This window comes from Anopheles cruzii, chromosome 3 (assembly GCF_943734635.1).
Source record: "Anopheles cruzii chromosome 3, idAnoCruzAS_RS32_06, whole genome shotgun sequence".
In the NCBI taxonomy this organism is placed as follows: Eukaryota; Metazoa; Arthropoda; class Insecta; order Diptera; family Culicidae; genus Anopheles; species Anopheles cruzii.
This window is the reverse complement of record NC_069145.1, coordinates 73,682,754-73,704,298: the sequence shown is the minus strand read 5'-3', so window position 1 is coordinate 73,704,298 and position 21,545 is coordinate 73,682,754. Positions and strand designations below refer to the sequence as shown.

General features: G+C 51.1%; 1 protein-coding gene across 1 annotated transcript; it reads left to right on the top strand.

The window, feature by feature from the left end:
* Nucleotides 1-5,159: 5,159 nt before the first annotated feature.
* Nucleotides 5,160-6,617, top strand: LOC128270963 (odorant receptor 49b-like). The gene is made up of 5 exons (XM_053008392.1): nt 5,160-5,463; nt 5,533-6,095; nt 6,182-6,280; nt 6,349-6,504; nt 6,567-6,617. The coding sequence occupies exons 1-5, from the start codon at nt 5,160-5,162 to the stop codon at nt 6,615-6,617; spliced, it is 1,173 nt and encodes a 390-aa protein (XP_052864352.1).
* Nucleotides 6,618-21,545: the final 14,928 nt, after the last annotated feature.

Sequence of the window (21,545 nt, the reverse complement as noted above, 5' to 3'; positions counted from 1 at the left end):
CGTACGGTCGCAAGCAACCCCACTTTATGCATTTTAGCAGGCGACCCCAGCAAAAGAGCAGCAGGGCTTAATACCGCCGCCAAATGGGGCCCCCCGGTTTCCGGTCGGGCCGCGCCAAAGGATTTCGCTAAACGGGCCTTCCCTTTTCTGTGTATGCTTGTGGTTTTCATTTTTGCTTGCCAATCGAGCCCAGGCACCGGGGCTTCAAAACAGTCGCACCACAGTCGGAGTGCCAGGACTGTCGGTGCCGGTGCAGAAGGGTCTGCAAATGGCACCGCCCGCGATGCACTTCGCGAGACCCCGTATCGCGAACCATAATACGGGCGGATTAATCTCATTTCTCGCTTCCATTGCCGGTGCCGCGCAAGGATAGCACTATCAAACCAACCAAACCGTTGCCACCAAGAAAAAAAAGGGAAAACCCACTCGTCCCAGAGAGATAGGGAGAGACTTATGTACGTTTAGCTTCCTTTAATTTACCGAACCTTCGGCCGATGGTGGCTTAAGTATCTCATCAGGTCCCGGGTTTTGCTCGACTCAGAAGTCGAAGGAAAATCCCTTACCATTGGACCAACCCTTCGGTGCATTCGGTACCGTCTTCAAGATTTTGCCCATCCGTTCGGCTGGGTTTTCCATTCGTACGATATCCTTAGCCTCCTCCTGGGGGGCTCCCGTTTTCCCAGTCCGACACCGAAACCCATTCAGGCATAACGGCGCAGACACTCCCCGGGCGCGACAGAGAATCGTAGGAAAGCAGCTTCAAACTTGGAGACCGCTGGTTTGGGGCCGGAACCGGAAGTGTGCGCGGAAAACCAACCCCGTAATGAAACGAACGGCGAACACTCCGACGGAGCGGCGTGCAGAAAAGTGCACTGCAGTGTGGATCTTGCAAGGTGGAGGGCTGATAGCTAGAAAAAAGGCAACCCAGACGGCACAGGATTCCTCAATCGCAGAGATTAAACCCCACCGTCGGACAGGGCGCAGCGGAGGATGTAAAATTAATCAAGCAAAATTGACGGAAGAAAGGCTGCAAAAAGCGCGGTGAATAAAAAAGGGAAGGTCCTTGGCCGCCGCCGCCGGCTGGAAGGGAAATCGACATCCCCCGTGGCTCGGCTGCATCAGACCCGGAGTGCACGGAGGGTTCGTATCCGGACGGACGGATCTTATCTTTTCGAGCGCGCCACAAAAGTGGGAGTTTGAGTTAATTACAAGATTTACAAGAACTTCAAACACACAGAGCTTAAGGGTTTGTCGAGATGCGACTTGGGAAAGGGGCGCACAAAAAAACAAACGCCCGAACCGAAGCTCCGGGGCGGTGAGAAGATTTCGTATTAGTGGCTGCCGAGAGCGAACACCGGGAAAACACCTTTCCCGGCCGACCACGGCTGAACGGTGAAAAGATGGAAAGCGCTGCTCGAGCGCACTCGAGCGATGTGAGGCGGCGGGTTTTTCGAGAGATCAATTTAATTATGAACTCCGAACGCCGCTCGCGTCGTCGCTCCGAACGAAAAGGAGCATCGGAGCATCCCGAAGAAGGTGCTGCTTTTTCAAGCGATAAAAGCTACTTCAATCTCCGGTAAACTGTGTCCCGTCCGGTGTCCTCAAAAATGAGTTGCCCGTGGAACGGCGCAACAACGCCCGCAACGAGTTTCCGGGCCCAAGGGCCCTTCCGGTCATCAAAGTGCGCCACGTGGATCACTCCACTTACCACAGTCATGGCCCATGGGTTGGTTGGTTTTATTGGAAAGTTAATTAAACCGCACACACGGTGACAGTCAATTTAGGAAATTAATTATTATTAGCTTTAACCGACGAAAAGTGGAACCACTCGGGCACTCGGGTGGCTCGCCGTCATGCTCCGGGCCGGGTTAGTTTAACATCAAACGGCAACGGATGGCGGGCATGATGATGGCGCTGATGAGAGGTGCACGTGCCTTCGGGACGTGTTTGCTGTTTGTCAGTTCTCGGGCATCATCATGGGTGAGATTCTAATCACTGTGATTGGCGAATCGCTAATTCAATCCGAACTTAGCCGTCTTTCAATGCGAAATACTGTGAAGTGATTACACGTTTAACGTTAATTACAAAACGATTTAAACTGTGTCCTTCACTATCTGGACCAGTAGAAGCGGAAATTCGGGCGAATCTTGGAGATGCTTGGAAAGCTACACGGCCGAGTCCAGCTAGATGATAACCGTATCTGAAACAACTAACGAGAGTTTACTAGAAACAGTACGCCAGGATCTTCTACGTCGATCCACAATCCCTTGACCGACAGTTGCAAGCCGAAACTCGAACTAATGCTCCCGTCCGCAATGTAAAACGGTGACAGTGATGCTCAACTGACAGCGCCCAAGATTCATAGAAGTAGAGAGAGGAGTAGAAGTAGAGTTCTCAAATTGGCCCCAGAGGCGACAAAAAATAATCTCTTTCCAACAGATTCTACAACGTTTCCTAAGTCGATCCGTTGTACCATTTGACAGCCGAAATTAGTTCCGCTCAAGTCGATTAACAACTGATCCACCGTTGTCTTTTCGGCTGATGGCCCAAAGGCACACATTATTTTAGCATTTTCTGACCCACAATCGAACTTTAAAATTTAGTCCCCAAATACACCAGATGACTTAGAAGATGCATTTGAAACACCCTTTAGTGTACTGCAATGGAAAATTATTGTATTACGTTTGGGTGCTCGATACAATTAAACGTTTGGGGTTCGGTTTCCCCCTAAATCGTTACGCCAACTGCACGCACTAATGGAATGATTTACCGAGCGGGCAGAGAGTTAGCCTTCAGTTCATTAATGCAAAACCCCCCTGAAAGCAATTTAATCCGGCTCCGATCCGGATCAGATTCGACACTAAATCCTCTTTTTTAATCTGCTCCATCAGCCATTGGTGCATCTTCATCTTTTTTTGTGTGTGTTCCCGATTAATGCTTCACCGGCACTGCATCATTTATGTGGCCCGTTTTATGTGTGGGGTGGTGGAACTGCGTCCAGTGAATTTATTTTAGGCCATCAAACAACCCCTACACACACATACGCACACACAAATGCCTGTTTAAACTTTAAATGGAACCATCACCAGCCACTTGGAGGCAATTTGTTTCCATTACCCGCAGAGGTGGTGGTCCTGGTGGTGTCGGGTGCCCTCGTCGATTCGAACCGGAATGGCTTCCGGCTAAACGGTCGCCCAACTCCCGAAACATTAGCCAGACACAATAAATCGAACACCGGTTATCACACATTGAGCAAAAACGATAACATTAATGGTCAGCGTTGGTCGTTCTGGCCCGGTCCGCCCCCTCCGGAATCCTGCCGAATTGACTGCCGAAGTGAATTTCCGATTTATCCTCTCACACACACACACACCCTGAGTCGTTGTGTTCTGAAAACTTCCTTCCAGAAGTAACTGCTACGGACAACCGGCACTTAGGGCACAAGGAAAAAGAGACCAGCCTGAGCGAAGTGTGGCCAGCGTGAGGTATCAAGGACTCAGCAGCACAGCACGTGTTCTGGCGTGGCCTCGGCAAAGGAAGCCCCTGGCGTGGCGTGGTGAGAGGCGTCTGATAAGAATCTCACCGAAGCGGACGCGAGAAGCGTGTGGGTTACGTTCGCATGAGATCATCATTTCATGGCCGTACACCATTTTGTCCTGGGAGCCAACAACAGGAGGACAGTAAAGCGTGCAGCGGTCCGCTCTAAAGTGGTCCACTTCCTGTCGGTGTTATTCTTCCGTTTTTTTCTGCCTTCTCGCCACCCAAGGAAATCGCTCCAAAAGAAAGGGACTACCGAAGGACATGCACATCTCATTTCCCCCCCGCGCGCACACACACACGACCTCGCCGGGACTCATATAGGAACTGGGCACCCCAAAAAAAATGAAGTCATCCTCGGGCTGCAAGCGGAAAGGAAAGTCGTAAAGCCGGCCACGGTCGGCGATAACAAGGCACCGGGCCCCGTGAAGGGAAATCTTGCCCTCCATAATGGCGCGTTTGCCGTGCTCGGCAAGTTCGCAGAGGCCACGATGACGACAATGAAACGATGAAAACGCAGCAAACCCCGAGGATAACCCCCGAAGGCGGCCGCGTGTCCGGTGCCGATGGGAATGTGGATAAAAATAGGCGAACGCCTTGGACGCCGGTCCATGTGTGTGCTGTGGTCACGGCATGTACGACGGACCAGGACGACAACGAAGGGACCTTTCGCCAGACAGCCCCCCTGCAACCCGCACGGTATCCGCTCATCGCTACAACCCAACCGGACCGCACGTACCACTTCCGTACCGGGCCCCGACCCACCACCAGGGCCATTTGTTATCAGACAGGGCGGACAAAATTGAAAATATATGGCCCATTAGGACAAGTGTTCCCCCTCTCCCCAACCGTGGCCGGCACGCTCTTCGGGCGAACAGAAAGGGGATACATGTCCGCGGCCGCTTCGCCCCAGGCCCAAGGCCCATCCATCTTGCGCTTACGTCACCCGACCCAACATGTTCGGGGTTTTATTTTTTCTCGGACCAATTTTCACACACCGTACCCGTGGCCAGAGCGAGCGAAGAAGATGAAACGGACGAAAGGATCACTTTTTTGGACCCTGTCTTAGGGGCAGACTACGAAATCGAAACCGACGCCCGTGGAATAATTGAGTCATTTAATTATCCCAAGGATGCTGGGAGGACGTGGTTGTGACAGAGCCAGACATAGGTGACATTACAAGCTTGGCCAAATGTGGCCACCACCATCAGGTAAGCACCGTGCGCTTAAATCGATATTAATCTTGGAACCGGTAGAACGCTTATCCTGTTTCCAAGGTCCTACGACAAAGTTAAAAGGCTTCGCCCCCCTTTCCGGCTGTCAAAAACGATCCAGAACTTGTTTACAGTGTTTCGCGTTCCATGCGAAAACAAAACCATAATTATGTCCCATTATCCCATCGCAAACTCGGCGGACGGTAGAGAAATTATTCAGACTTCAGACGAAGAACGCCGGAACCGTGTATTTACGCGCGCTCTCATAAAGACGGATGTCAGGCAAATTACACGTTTGGTCCGGCCGCAGCCGGCACGTGCCACACTAGAACTGGCAAGTGGTGCTATAAAAACGCCACCAACATCTTGTGTCACAGCAACACACGTCCACTCGACCGTTCACTAAGGATGGTGAGCTTAAGACCAGACGACGAAACGGCCGTGATGCCGCTCATCCTGCAGCTCCTGCGGCTGATCGGTGTCTGGGGAGATGGCCCGGTTCGCTACCGGTTCGGGTTCATCTTCAGCATCTACTTTTTCGGATTGATGGTACCGAAGCTCCTTTTTGGCTACCCGTCGCTCGAAGCCGCCGTCCGTGGCTGTGCGGAGCTGATCCTCGAAACGAACGTCTACTGGGGCACGCTGCTGTTCGTGATGCGCCACGATCACTTTGTGGCACTGATCGAAGAGCTTCAAGCGTTCGTAAAGATTGGTAAGTAAAGGTTCCGGCCGCGTACTCCGATTCCGAGTGACCACTGAGTGTCTACATCCCTACGCGCAGTGTTCCGAGACTATCAGCCGATGTCCATCGGGAGCTACCTGATCGTGCACAACTATCGGATCCACAAGTACAACCTGGTGTACTGCGTCGGCATGATCACCGCCGTTACGGCCTACTGTATGCTACCAATCTGGGACAGTGTGACGGCGTATCTGTACAGTGGCAACGGTTCCACGGTTGAGTTCCATCTTCTGATGGAGGAAGGATTCTACGGGCTCGACCATCGTACGTCGTTTTTGGATTACTGGATCTATACCGCGTTCATGGTGCCGATAAACTGGGCCAATGCGTACACCGGGGCCGTAAAATGTTTGGCCATCTTCGACTCGATCAAGTACTGCGAAACGATCCAGCACGTGGTGGTGATGAAGCTGGAGCATCTTCGTGGGCTGCCGAGTCTCGGCAGCGAACGGGTGGAAGCCATGGCCGAAATTCTTGAGCTCCACCAGCGGGCGTTACGCTGTGCCGAGCTGTTGGAACTCGTGCTTCAGCCCGTGATGCTGACCCAGTTCGTGCTGTGCATTCTGATTTGGTGCACGATGATGCTGTACTTTGTCGTTTCCGTGAGTCCTCGAACAGTTGGGCGATCGATTGTGTCTCTTGTCCCTTACTCTGTGTCTCTTGTCTGCCTCTCTCTCTCGCTCGTTAGGGTATCAATTCGAACCTTCTGAACATGATGATCCTCTTTCTGTACGTGACGATCGAAACGTTTGGCTACTGTTACCTCGGAACGAAGCTCTCCGAAAAGGTAAGACGCTCTGCCGTGGGCATCGTGGCGGGTTTGCTTTTTTCGCATGTTTCCTTTCCCACCAACAGAGCTTGGAGGTAGGAACGGCTCTCTACGCCACCGACTGGTACACGTTCGATTGCAAGATGCAGCGGAACGTCAGGTTCATGATCATGCGATCGCAAAGGGCGTCCAGACTTACGGCGGGCAAGTTTGCCTTCGTCGATATGGAAGGCTTCGGAGCGGTACGACCTTCACGATGGACAGAATTTGCGGCGACCTGTCACAGTTTCTTCTCCCGTTGCAGATGGTCAACATGTCGTACTCTTGCTTCGTCGTGCTGAAGGACTTACTGTGAACGCTAGAAATTGTTTCTCCCAAAACTGAGGCACGATTCGAAATAGTTACCGCTCACCGCTCTCCGGCTCTGTCACGCTGATGCTCCAACACCATTCACACCCCAATTCTTCGCCAGTTGCTAAGGAACAGTAAATTAGAGCTGCTTTTCGCATTTTGCGACGTGTCCACCGCGTGTGGCAAATCCAGACGACAGCCCACATTTCCATCCCCAGCACCACCGTCCGGGTCCAAACCCGGAGCCACTATCAATTTGCTAAATGGAGCGGCTAAAGTAGCGCATCAGCATTCGATGTCTGCAGCATTCCCGCAGGAATGAGGCTAATACTTCGCTACGATTAGCGTCTGGGAGTCGAATTTCTCGAGGGGATGCAAGGATTCCCCCTCGTGGTTTGCTCGGCTATCAATCTGTAACTCCCCGTCCGTTGGCCACCAGCGACCGGAGGGTGTTCGAGCGAGGCACCCCTTTTCACATTTTAGCACTTCTTGTAAAGAATGGATGTAGTTTCGTGAGATGTTCAGTGACAACCAACATTGAAAAAAGCACAATAAAAGTACATTCTAACACACACCAGTAACGAGCAAACCTTGAAATGTTTTCCGGAACCTTTAAAAAGTATCGAAACCGTGATCAGAAGGTAACCCGTTCCGTGATCCCGTGGTGAGTGAGGTGAGACTGCAGATTTGAAGCATCACAACCTAACCTATCAACTCCCTCGCGCGGTGCACGTGGCGCAAAAAAAACCAGCAACATCCGCGTCGATGGCAACGACAGATGTGAGCAAAAAATCGTTTAAATGAATTTTTCATTGTATTTTCGATAAGCACATGAAATTCAATACCGCAATCCCTTTTGCCACCAGCCGGTCGGGCCCTTTGGGGGGGAAGCTAACACTGCGCGCCAACCGAGTTCCGGTTCCCGGAACGAAGCACGCGCGGGGTTCTGATCCTGACGTTCGATAGACTTGTTTCGAAGTCGGAAAGTGATTACCGGAAACCGGGTGGGGTGTGAACTGGTAAAAACGGGTTCACCTGACGGGCTTGGTGAAAAAAATAGCGCATGTGGCAATGTTTATATGTTCAAGCACCTCCTAAACGCGCCGGTTGCAAAAACCATGAATCAAGCCCTTAGCAGCTCGAAAGCAGAACCAACGAACGTTTTTGCTTTGCCTAACGCGTTCGAGAGTGGCACTTTGGCTCAACATTTAAAACCCCGCGGGTCGGATCGGATCGGATCGGGCGCGATGCAATAAAAACTAACTCTCGAGCTCGAGTGAGAGCTCGAACTGATCGCCACTAAACGGTGCGCACTATTCGAGCTCCGGTTTTGTGAATTTCGTTTAAACATAAGAGTTTGGATGAAACCCTGTTGGTTACAGCACGAAATGGCAGGGTGGCTTTGGATGGGTGGACGGTGCGCCCGAAGCGCGAATCCATCTCTCGCGCGCCTTAGCCACACGTCAAGCCAGTCAAGTGATTGATAGTGTACTGGTCAAAGTTTGCCGCTTCACCGATCAATATTGGCACGAATATAAACAAGCGCCTGGACGACGGATCCGGACCAAAAGACGGTCAAACTGCTCCTTCTGGGTTCGGGAGGTTCGTAGAATATTTTCCAAACACAACAAGCACCCCGGGGCCGCCAATCGAACCGCGTTCTCGGGATATCGTCTGAGGAGTTGGTCGAAGCAGGACTTTCCAATATCCGGAGTGCGGATTTGTTATGCTTCCTTCACCCACCAACGGTGCTGCGGGGCAGCAACCAGCCAGCCAGCCAGACAGTGAGGTAAGTATTTCATCAACATCCACTCGACGCGAACACCGTTGACATCATAGTTTCTGGCCAGTCAGCATAATAATATATGAGCCAAGCGACCAGGGGACGGACACAAAAACACACTGTCTCGGTTCCGCAGACCAACCATTCCTGCCCATTTCGGTTCACCACCCTCCTTTGGGAATTCTCCTCGCGCGCTCAATCCACCAAGAAGACGCTCGTTTTTCCCAACCACAACGCTCCGATGGCGCAAGTGCTGTAAGGCTTTAAGTACGAAAAACCACGGAACACGGAGGAAAAACAAAAGGACAAAAGAAGAACCCAGAAAGGACGATGCAATCTCTAAAGTCCCACAATATCGATCGACTGCCAGCCGAACGACCACCGACCGACGGATTCAATCACAGGAAAAAGGACGCCCGGTTTTTACCGCCGCCGCCGTCGCCGCCAGAAACTGTTCCAGACAGTAAGTAAGTCGGGCCAGGAAGAGCGGACGAAAAAAGGTTCCTGCAACTTCTTGGACGCCGGTCTCGGAACAGGGCCACCAGCATCTCATAAACCACAATTCGATAGCTGATAGACGTTTGACATTAATTCATTTATCACCGAACACAACAAGCGGGGGTCGGTTTTGGGCGGGTGCGGGTTCCGTCTTCGAGACGTTGCGTGGCGAAGCGGAGACGCCAGTTTTGTTTGTCCGGACGGACGGACGGACGGACGCCGGCGCCAGCTGGTAAACCACTTTGGCATCGTTTAACATTAACCATTCGTGGCGTAGTGTTGCATAGATTGATTTCCGATACCGACGCCGGATGTCCCGGCCCGGCTTCGGTGGGGTGAAGAACCACCACGGAACCCCCTCACAGCTTGGTTCTATTCCGTGGGCAATAAAATTGATTAAATTGGAATCAACCAGCCGACCGAGGGGTGGCAACCGGTCACTAGCCGCCGGCCGCTGATGACGACCGATTTGAAGAACAATGTGTCCCTATTGCCCGTGTGTGTGTGTGTTTGTGACCGAATCTCATAAAGACGACGGTTTTTACGGCCCACCGTGGCAAGCAGCCACGGTGGTTCTAAGAAACAGGCAGCCCCATGTTTTGGGGCCAGAAAATAGCAACGGCAACGAATCGATTTCGATTTGCCACAAACATTTCGTTCCTCCGAAAAGCATAACCGATTTGTTGCACACCGGCCATTTCTCGTCCGATTTGTGCCAATGAAGCGAACCGAATCAGGAGTTTTGTTTCCATTTCCATAAACCAACCAACAAACCAGCGGGTCCCTCTCGGTGCTCGGTGCTGCCGCCACAAAGTACTTACACAGGTTTTTTGTGTGGTCAAAATAGCAAAAGAAACAGTTCCAACTAGTTCCAACTGGCTTCGATACTTTCAATCCGTTTACGCCCCAATGGAGAAGCTCACTCTGGACAACTTTTAGATCGGTCCCGAGAAATACGGTGTTGTTTTGTTGCAGGCCAAAAATCCTTCGAAAATCCCGGCCCGAACCGCGGACGGAGAAGAATGCACCGGGTTTGTCGGGAATCGTTCCCGTTCGTAACTTATTTGCGGTTATGCCCGCCCGCAGGGCAACACTTTCACCTGGACGATCCTTTCCCCTCACCCGGTCCCTAGAAACGGGGCGTGCGAAAAGTGGTGATCATTTTTGTGGCAAGAGATTTGACCGAACTTTGGTGAGTTCCAGGTGAGGAGGTATCCATTTTGTATTTACGGGTTCCAATTCTCTTACACTCCACAGGCCACCCCACACACCCGGCACCAGGGGTTGGGTGTTTGGGTGTCCCTTTTTGTCGGTCGGTTTTGCTTCGAGTCGAAACATGCCTCAGTTTGGTGTTGGCACTCCGGGCCCCTGCATTGGACCATTGTTTACGATGCATCTTGTTGCACCTTTCGCCGTAATGAATTGGAGAGGATTGCAGCCGATGGACGGTGTAAGCTTTACCAAGCAGCCACCCGCATTCAGATCGCGTTTCAGGGACGTTTTAATATTTTCTCGCTGGCTCCCGACTTTTGGCCAACACGTTCCCGTCGGCGAAAGTAAATGAAAAATGGGCCGAAAAAGAGGGAATCCACACTTTTTGTGGCGATCGCGCCTCGGGTGGTGTTTTTATTTTCGGAACCCGGGCCAAGGTTCGTTGTTGCAGAAATTTTACCACCGCAGCCGGCATAAGCATAAGCAACAGGGACGACGTGCGCCAGAAAAGCCCGGCTTACAGCCTGGTCCGAACGTAAAGTGCGCTTTTCATTCAGCGCGGCCACAACAGAGAAACATCGCGTCGGGTTTGGTTTTGGTTCCCCGTTGTGTTTTTCGGGTGAGACCATTGTTCTAAATACAGCCCCACCACCTGGTCGCCGGGCGGGCTTTCCCGAAAAAGGACGTACTTTCGCGTACAGGAAAAGCAATTTCCTGGCCCCTTTGGTCTTTATTTGGTGCTTTATTTCGCTTGCGACTTCCGGGTCACGGGCTGGTGACGGAAAACTATTGGCGCGCTCGCAGGGGTAGTAGTGTGTGGCGTTTTCCCGGACCCCGGTAGTGATAGTAAAAGTCACCCGCAGCGAGCGGCGAGGATTATTCGAAATGAAAAACGATACTTTCGCGAACCAAGCAACCGACCAAACGCCTCGTCCGCACTCATGATCACAGCAGGAACGCACGGTTCCCTTCCCAGAGGGCATGGCGCCCGTTTTATTGAGATTCTAGAGCGCACCCTACGACATCGCTTTGGCCCTCAAACCGCAAGACACCGCACCGCATTTCGATCCTGTGAGAACGATATTCATTATTTCAAACTTCGGCCAGCGCTCCGGAGTTTGTGCACAGCGAACGGAAACAAACTGTGCAACTTTAAAAGCACAATAGAGACCCGTTGGGTGGCCAAAGCCAACGGTGACAATGGAGCAAAAAAACAAAATGCCCTCCATCCCCCCAAATAGAAAATCGTGAAGTGAGGAAAATGCAATCTCGTGCCATCACCCCAGCCCGAGTACGGGAATGCATTGTCGGGTGGCCGTGCTCGTGCTTCCTGTCGTGCTTTTATGATGCATTTTTGCTTTCCTTGCGCGACCAGATCGCGCCCATTTCCGCGCCCATTGTGTGGCGTTTTTGCATTGCGTTGAAAACTTTTCATTACCTCGCCGACGTGGCGAGTGGTGGATTTTAACTATTTTTCTTCAATTGTGTGGGCACCACGACCGGCCACATTCCTCTTCTTGTGTGTGTGTGTGTGTGTGTGGCCATTTGATGCCATCGCCAGCATTTGCATTGAAATAGTTTAATTTATCGCAAGCGCTTATGTGGGCTGGAACACAATTGATGTAGAAAAGAAACAAGGAGATAGAGAGAAAGAGAGAAAACAATGGAAGCTATTTGTATTTTGCACGGACCCACACCACACAGTTGATGACGGAATATGGGAAAAGTTTGTGGTCGGAAACTTTGCGAATCCCTCCCTTTTTTACCGGTGGCCCAATTCGGTGGCCTAAAACTTCCAAAGACATTTTGCTGCTTGCGTCGGAGAGAGTGAGACAGTGTTGAAAAGTTTTGCGGAAAATCAAACGTATTATTGAGAGATATTCCGACCCCCACTGGTGGTCACTTCGACTCCACACGCAAAAAAAAAGCAGTAGGAAACCAACAACCACCAGCAACTGGTTGGAGCAAACCCTAGGAAAGAACTAAAACTTTGTCTTCTGCTCGATTTGACGGCCAGCTCTTGCGCGAGTTTAGCGAGGCAAACAAACTTATGTGGGCAAAGTTTTGGGGGGCTCGTGAAAGCGTTTCTCGAGAAGATCCCCAACCGTTGGAGGAACGTGCAGTAATTCGGGTGGTGGAAACAAATGAACCGTACCGGAGAGCTCGCAGTTGGTCTCGTAGTAAGCATTGTTGATGAGACGCTTTTTCTCATCGTGAAGATGCCAGATGCCGTGAAGATTTGCATGCGAGTCCGGGAGTCGCCGAAACCGAATGATGGTGCTTGAAACAGACAAAGTTTCAACAATCGTTATCCAACCGATCCGATCAGAGGCTTTTGGATTGAACCGTACGAATCGTACTGGCTTCCCGAGATAGCCTATCCTGATTCTATTCGGTCGCCTCATTTCTGGAGTGTCTGCTCTGGAGGACACTTTTAACAGTCTAATTATGTTCCAGTAGTTTCAGTAATCCACACCGAAAAGTTGCAATCCACTTCCATTCTTTTCCCGTACGCCCCAAAACGCATAATGATGTTCACCGTCGACCGTCGAGATTGGTGCAACTTTTCCTCATAATTCCCGGAGCCCGTAGCCCGGGAAACTTTCACCCAAAAATCACGGAGCATGTATTATGCGGTGCTCCCGTCGGTGCACGTCATCAAAGTTGCGGATACGCTCGCGTGCAACGTCATTATGCCCGTGGCACGGTGGCTGCGTCAGTGCTCGACGCTCGATGGCGAAAAAGGATATCCGGATGCTCCGGGATGCACGCTCGAGTGGAAAAGTTTCCAAACCGGGGCTGAGTAGAAAAAAAAATAACCCCAAAACGTAAACACGATATCGTCCATCATGCGCACACTAACCGACGGCGTGACGGCGTTCCGTCGAACGACGGGCAGAATTAACGAGCGGAACGCGAATAGTTGACTCCGATCCGAAATTTGTTGCCAAACCTTCGACAATGACGGGGATTAAATTTCCTCAAACTTTTAAAGTAATTTGAAAAAGCCCGTCGCTGGCGTGCTCGGGATCGGATTTCCTGCTCGGAGCTCGGAGTGATAGGATAATTTGAACCTCGCTGCCATCAACAGGGTTCGGGGGCAGCCTTTTACCATCACTGAGCTCTGAGGAACAATCCATCATCAGCATCATCATCATCATCGGTATCGGTCGCTCGTCAATGCTCCGCTGCTGATGGTTCACTCTGTTTAAAGTTGTTCGTTTGTCTCGCCTTCAAACGCGGACCGGCAGAGTAGAGATTCCGGCCTACGGGAACGAGATTTCCCGAGCGTGACAGAGCGTAACATCCCTCGGGCCCCGGCATCGGCGGGTGGTAATCAGATTTCAGTCGGGCCCCCTCACGACGGCACTCGAAGTGAAAGTGGAGAAATGCCCACGCCTAATGCCCGACGGAAAGCCGACCAATAAAGTGCTTAAAAATGGGAACGAAAGCGAAACTACGCACGCATCCTTCCGGAGAACGCAGTTTCCGGCTAAGAGTACGGGCTCGCGTAAGTAAATCAAACCCAAACCGTCAGGCCTCAGGAACCGAATTTTCCGGCACCGGCAATGTTGCGGTCATTAGAGGTTGTGTTTAATATTCAGCAGCGATTGCGTGCGATTAACTGGCCGCAAAAGTTTATCCTTTCGATTGGTTTTCGGGTGTTGATCTTGTTGACATCAAAGACCACATTTTCATTGTGCCGAAACTCACGAGGCCGGATTGAAGGCAGCCGGTGGCAGACAAGAACTATCGATTGGAGTTCGATGGTGATTGGGGAAATACGGAATTTAGATTAACTTACGGCAAACACCAAGAAGTGTCCTTTCGCTAACTAAACTATCTGAGAAAAACATTTACCCTTGGTGATGTATTGCTATCGGACGCTTATCGTTAATTATCGCTTAAGCCGCTTCTTCGTAATTGAACGTCACTTGAATGTAAGTAAAATAGCCACTCCCGAAGCGTGGCTTGGCTTATCCAAATTAACGGGGAGCGTTCGGTGCTTTGATAGAACATTTCCTCTTCCGAACGACCCCTCATTCAGGAGCGTCGTCGGGCCCATTTTTTACACTTCCGATGTCGGCCTTTTATTATAAGCCCATAAAAGCGACCACCCTAGCCGAAAAAAAATGTAAGGAACAGCGAAACCGGGAAAATATATTATCTCCTCCAAACGATCGCCGTTCCGCTGCCCGACGGATGATTTCAATTTTCCGTAATCCTAACATAATTAATATCAATTTCATTACGAATGGTGCCGGCAAAGGTAGCGGGCAACGGCGGACAACAAAAAAACAGGAAGGAGCAAAATGGCGCCGAGCAAAACATTTCCCCACCCGAAAATCATTACCCCGGGACGGTGCCGAAGCGGAACTGAACGCTGTAAGCCGTGCGGAACGCGGCAGGCTCACCGACAAAAAAAAACCCAGCCACTAATGGTGGGCCACTTTTCCCGGAAACCGCTCGCTCGTCTGCCGTCCGCCGGTCCCGATTTTTAGGCGCCAATTTCCGGCCCTCATTTCCCCCACCAAAGGATGTAGGCCGCGGTGGGGCAGCTCCCTTCGCTTCCAGCCGTGCCACCCTTTCGAGTAGGACAAGATCCTACGGGACACTCGCGTCACCAGCCCGCGGGAAGTGGATTACAAAACTCCGCAGGACGTCCTGGAGGACGGGCTGGCCCGTTTTTTCTTTCTTCGCTCCGACTCCGGTTCCGGTGTACGGTTTTTTTTTACCAACATTGCTAGCCGATCGGTGGCGCGGGGTGCTAATTCCCTGCATAATGTTCCTTATTTTCCACCGCTTGCCTCCCGGACGAACCAATTCGCGTTCGAACTGATTCGGGCACGCAAAAGGGATCGAAAGAGAAAAAAACAGCAACCTTCTCATCATTGGCACCATCCGTTGTGGCCGTTAATAACGTTCATCTTCATCATCATCATCATCATCATCATCTTTTTCGTCGTCATAACAATCAGCAGAACCGCATTACTACCGTCTTATATTTGAATCTCGCCCGTTTCTGCCGAGGCCCTCAAAAGCGTCGGGCGGGCCAGGAACGCAAAAAATGAATTATGATTATGCATAAGATGAATGCCGCTCAGGCCTGGAGGCGGGCTCATGTGCCCGGTACAGTCGGTAACCGAGTGGGGCATAAATCGAATTATCTTCCCTAACGACCCAACCCTCGAATCTAATCCCTACTACTGCAGATCCAGGAGGGGATTGCGATTTGTCTGAGCTTACATATTTTATGTAGACTCATAAGCTATCGCTTAGCGCTGTGTAATGAAACTTTTGCGTGATTAGGAAAAAACTAATCCGAACCTCAGTGCTTCTATTGGTCTGCAACAATCGAGCCTACATACGGTACGCATTCGATGAAAAACGTCCCGTTTCTTTTTGTTGCACCATCTTTCCACAGTAATAATTCATAATCATCCCTTCTAAGGACTCCACGCCATTAATTGATCCTCAAAAACGCAATAAAAGGCACAAAACACAAGGCAAAAGACCAGGCACAGTGACCGGCACAAAACTGCCCCCCGGGGGGAAGCCACCCTTGAAAGCGGATTGTCAAACAAAGTGGAACAATGCAATGCGGCCACGAACGACAGAGGACGACAGCGTATTATCACCGAACCATGGGCCATGGTGGAAACCATTAAAAGCGCAGCCAACATGGACAGAAGGACAGCAGCAAAAAAAGCCGGCCGGAGCCAGAAACGCACAATGGGAGATTAAATTCACGTGATGTAATTAATTGTCATCTTTCTACCCCATTTTTGGGCACGGCCACCGGGCCATTAGCCGAGCCAGAAGCTTTCCGTCTGCATTTGTAACCATTTGTGACGCTGCTCCCGGAGGCAATCTGTCCTTGCCGATCGTGCCACACGCTGACGGGGACACTATTCCGAGTTTTTGTTTACCACCATCCGGGGTATCGTATTGGTGCACTTTAAAATGCGTTTAAAACCCTAAAGAGAGCGAGAAACATTTCTTTTGGGCAAAATGGCCCATACCCCGGCGGAACCGGGCGACCACCGAGCCACGAGATCTTAACGATCTTAACGATCGAACAAATGAGCACCCCGCGCACAGGGAACGCGGGGCGCTGGGTCCAGTGTCCGAAAATTAAGCGACGATATTTATCGTTCGGACGTGATTTTATGGTGGGTCATGTTTCACCATTTCACCCGTAAGCGGCCTCGTTAAAGCAACCCCGCAGCCGGTGAAGGTGAAGGGTGAAAACGGCAGGCCAGCGACCGTCCGGGCGGCGGAGGGCTTTGCTTCATGTAATTAGATGCATCCTCATGGGGTGCCCGCGGTTCGGCAACTATGATGAATTCATGCCCGCTGCCAGGGCGTATAATTGGGAACACTGGGCCACTACAGAAGATGGTAAAAAATAAAACTCCCAGGACCAAACCATGGCAGGGTACGAAAATCGTTGCCTTCAAGGGCCCTCCAGTGAATGGTCCAGCAAGTGGCACGAGACAATGTAATTCGCATCGAAATACTCCACTCGAAAGCATATTTTGCGTTTGGGCCCCAGAGTCCCAAGTAGATTCGTTGACTCAGTTTGACAGCTCAAGGGTACCGTTCATTAATTTGCCGTAAGCCAGTGAGTGGCACCACCATTCAACGTACCAACCTTGACAGCTGCCCCTCGGGGTTTCGGGCGACCCACACTGACACAGTCACAGTGCACTGAATGCATCCTCAACCGATTTCAATTATCACTCCAAACATTGGACTTATCGGATCATCGGATGGGGACTGGAACTGTTTGAAATCCCCCGGCAGGATAATGCCGCTTCACTCACGTCAGCTCGGCTGGACTGGGACTGGGATCCTTGTATCAAAAACCACACCTGATGGATTAGTTTCCAGATTGTTAAAGCGGGGCCGGTGACCCTACCCGGACCGGAAGCACTTAAATCATTTCTCTAACGCACACACGGCTGCCAACACAAAGGCGACGGCTTATCGCACCTCGTGTCCTTCACAGGCCGGCGTCGAGACGAATATTAAGGAGCTGCTCTCGTGTGCAATTATTAATTACAGTTCGCTCCTTCAGCCCGACAGTTCACCGGCCAGCGGCAAGGGGGGTGCGGGCCCATCGTCATTGTGTGCGTCGATAATAAATGAGCTGCCAGAGTGCCAACCTCGCCACTACTGTCAAAAACACTACTCCCATCCCATCCCCGGAAGGTCTGCTGCGGCTACTGGCCCGAGCAAGGTCTCGGCTTCTCGGCTGCTCGGTCGAAAGTCAAGAGTCTCTCGCCCGAGGTGCTTATGGCTTTCGTCACCACTCATTCCGCCGATAGGATATGGTTCCAGGCTATGCCCTGGTGGTGTGGCTCCATTGTGTGGCGCACCCGGGCCAGCCCGGCCAGAGGAGCACAAAAAGTGAAACCAACTTCCAATCACTTTCTTCTGACGCAGGAACAAGAAATTTGCTTGCCGCACTAAAAACACTAACCCAACCGATCTGGGCCGACCGCAGCCGACTATATTGAAAGTTCGGATCAATGGACCTCCCTAGCGTTGGTAGTAAATCTACTGGTCCTAACGCCGCCTGACCCGGCGGCACTGATAAATGATCCTTTTCGCACATTCGCACAGAGAGGAGATCCTTTTCACTAACTTTAGCTATTGCGAACCCGGGCCCTAATGGCTGCCAATAGGGCTGCACCTCCACTGCGCCATTGTGTGCGAACGGGTTTGATGCAGGGAAAAAGGGAGCCTCTTTCGAGTGGAACAAATTTTAATTCCCGCTTCCTGCCGTCGTAAGTGAATCGGTGCCGCTCTACGCCACCGACGCGCACCAAGACCATTCAAGAGGCGCATCATCACGGAACGTCGTCTTTACTGGCGAGCTCGCGGATGTAAATAAAGCGGATGATAATTATAATTATCTACGCTTACGGTACGCCGGTAAGTGGATTCCGAGAGGTGAACGCGTTGCCGGCACGCGATGACACGTACTCACCACACACACACACACGGCAAAGAGACAGCTTGGGCGTTGGGAGGCCGGTCCTTGCCGGGCAAGTGTTTCCCTGGGCCGCGTAATCAGCTACGGCCGCAGAATGTGCATAATGTGCAACCGAGAGGATCAAGTGCTTAGTTGGCTCACCATCATTCACTCATCATCTCTCCCGGGCGACCGGTCCCTGACGTGACGTACCTTCTGACGTACGGAGGACCCTCCATATGGTTGCGGTGGGACGGGTCTGTATTGTTTACGGTAAACAAAGGGCCACCATTCGGTAGGTCTGTTTATCGAAACTTATGCCCCCGCTGACGCTGACGGTGAGTCGCAAATCGCTTGCCGTGCGAGGTAACAGGTGGTAGTGCCGTGTCCGTGAATTACATCCAGACCACCAACACCACCAGTAATAGTTTGCTGACGTGAAGCTTTCACCATGAACTCGAGACCCTCCGCTGACACTCAGGTTCCCTATTCAACAAACAACCATACCGGACCACGGTCCGGTCCACGTGGACAACTTTTTCGCGGTTGCGAAACAACTTATCGGGCTCGTATCGATCCGCGCTCCGCAGTGGTGGTGGTGGTAAGTGGTTGGTGGAACGCCGCAAACGCCGCCTCGAAACGTGAAGAAAAGTCGTAAAACAAAACAGGCCATCCGGCAACGTCAGGAGCACACGCATGGCCCTGGTTCCATTGCGGCCCTGCATGAAACAACATCGGAAACGGGTGGTTTGCATGCGCCGGGTCCGTCGGGTCGAGTCCTTTCTGCCGCAGGCAAATCGTTTTCGGGGCGAAAAATGCGAACATTATTTTTATCGTACATTTACATGTTTGGCGCTACATCGCCGAAACATTGCGACGAGAAACGACAACCGAAACACCCCGTCAAACACCGGGCGCCTCCATCCGGTCCCGGGTCAGTTCAACAACTAGGCGCCTCCATTGTGGGTCTAAATATCAGGTTGGAGAAAAGTCATGGAGGTTTTGCGCGTCAATTTCAAAACTATATTAAACAGATTTCCAATGGTTCGATTTGCGTCAAATATGCACCATTTTGTTGGAAAATTTGTTTCTTTTTCAAAAATACCTTCATAATGCCTCTTTTGTAGAAGGCCTAGTCGTTATTGGCGAAAAACTCAAGCAATCCATTTTCACAATACTTTCTTGATCTCAGTTTTTCATCACTCAGGAAATTTAGTAATGCGTGAAAAAGCTCCCGGACTTTCTGGCAAGCCACTAAAGACGTATGTGACATTTTGTTCTACTGATGGAACACAATTTTTCGTCTGTTTATGGTCAATTGCTAGCTTCAAACGGTGCAATTGTTGACAGTAGAGCCACCATGCACAATTTCAACGGCTTAGCTTGAATTTTCAAGTCTTTTTCAAAGAAAAACTGTAAAATGTACCGAATTTTCTCTATGGTGACTTCCATTGTTAACACCCTGTAACTCACAAACGAATGGAACAAGCAATAAACAGAGTGAGCATTTTTATAATCATAATCGATATCGAGATATCGATCACTAAAGTCATCTACCGCGAAAATAATGGATTACTTTTTCCCCAACCTAATATTATAAACATTTTGAACGGATAAAGTAACTCTGTAGCGCCACTCAATCGCGTCGTCAAATCATGCACTGCACCGATTGACATTCGACTTCTTTCGACTTCGAAGCGACTAATGATGAACCATAAACCTCGCGTCGAATTACACGAACTCCCCGCAGCCACAAGAATCCCAATTAACATCGGAATCGTGGATCGTGTTTGTGTTCGAGCGCCTTGAAGACGTTCATCAAAACCTCACCAGCCATCGGAACGGCAAGAAAATAAATCATTTTTCCGTTCGCGGCACGCGGCAGGCAGACGAAACAAAATATGATTTCGACACCCTCCGCCGGTGACAGACGAACAAATGCCTAGTGCCGCAAGACAGCGAAGGGCGAAAGCGCATAACAAATTCCTTCCGCCGCCGGAACGCGCGGAAATATGCGATTTGTGCGCTTTTCATTTTTGCCTCCTCATTGTCGGAATTATTCATTTTGTCGAGCGCGGGCCCCCAACAATGGCCCCACCCCCCGCGCCGTAAAGCACCGACACCGGCGACAGGCGAAGCAATAGAATCGTGCATAATCTATTACGCTCCCGCACCCGTCCGTCGTCCGTGGCGTTGATTTCCATTTTCGTCCCCCTTGTTTCTGGCCGTGGCCGTGGCGGGCAGCGAAAAACCTTCTACGCAGTTCGTCCTTATGCGTTTCGGTCCGCTCCGGCAGCGGGACCCATCGGAGCGCAAGAAATGTGTATTGATGGAAAGCGGGAAAGCGATTTATCGGAAAAGTTGGACCCACCGGGCGCCGGGGCTGGGGCCGGTGGCGGTGGTTTGTGACGATTTATTTTTATTATTGGTTTGATGGCTCGGGCCATTCAAAGTAGATGTGCCCCCCCGCCGTATCACGGAATGCCGCGTGACACAGCGCGTAAGGCGGAATGAGATTTCCTTCCCGCTTCCTTCCTGAGCTTTGGGTACGTCGGTTCGTCGTTGGCATTGTGCAATGCGCCGATATATTTTTTCCATTCCATCGGCCTCGAGGCCGTGACAAAATGATTCACGGGGTTCGGGGTGGTGGGCACAACGAAAAGTTCTAGCAACTGGACTGCTTTGTGCGATTTAATGAAACGACGGAGACTAGTTTTCCGAAGAGGAAAAAAAGGAATTGTTCGTCACAAAGAAGAGATCCTTTTTATAGAACCCTTACATCGAACCGTGGAAAAAAGGCGAGATGCACCCGGAAAATGATCCCCTTGAACCTAGCCGCCCCTCACGAACGCTCGGTGCGTCAAACTTTTCCTATTTAAAAATCATTGCCGTTCCTCCGGCGCGAATCCAGCACGAGCCTTTCAGTTCCAAGCGTCCCTAGTTACGAGCCCTCCCCGCGGCAACGCGGCACCGCCGAAGTCATATCTCCATAAAACACTTCAACTATTGAGCCGCAGCGAGTTGGGCAACGTCGGGACAATATTCGTTGTCGCACTGCTCGGGCACCCCCCGCGGCCACCAGCAGCTTGATTGCTTTACGATGTTACACGTATCTCGTTGGGAGCACGGCAAGTTGTAAACAGCTATTGATTGCTAGGCCAGGGGTAAAACGGCCGCCAGAAGGCAGGGCACAGAGCGCCCCGGTACGAGATGAGTGACGAAATTGGGAAAAGAAATTTGAGAAACACTGTGAGCCTATTTAACAGGCGGGTCAACAAGTAATGAAACTTTTTAAATAATAATTTTGAAGTTATTGTAAACTAGCTGTACTCGGCGCAAGCATTGCTTCTTTGTGTGTTTCTTCTTTCAACTTCGGGTGGCTTCCGGTCCCAAAAGAAACCTTTAAATTCGAAGGACATATCCGTTGATAATATGAAAACGCTTTATATTTTCCATTT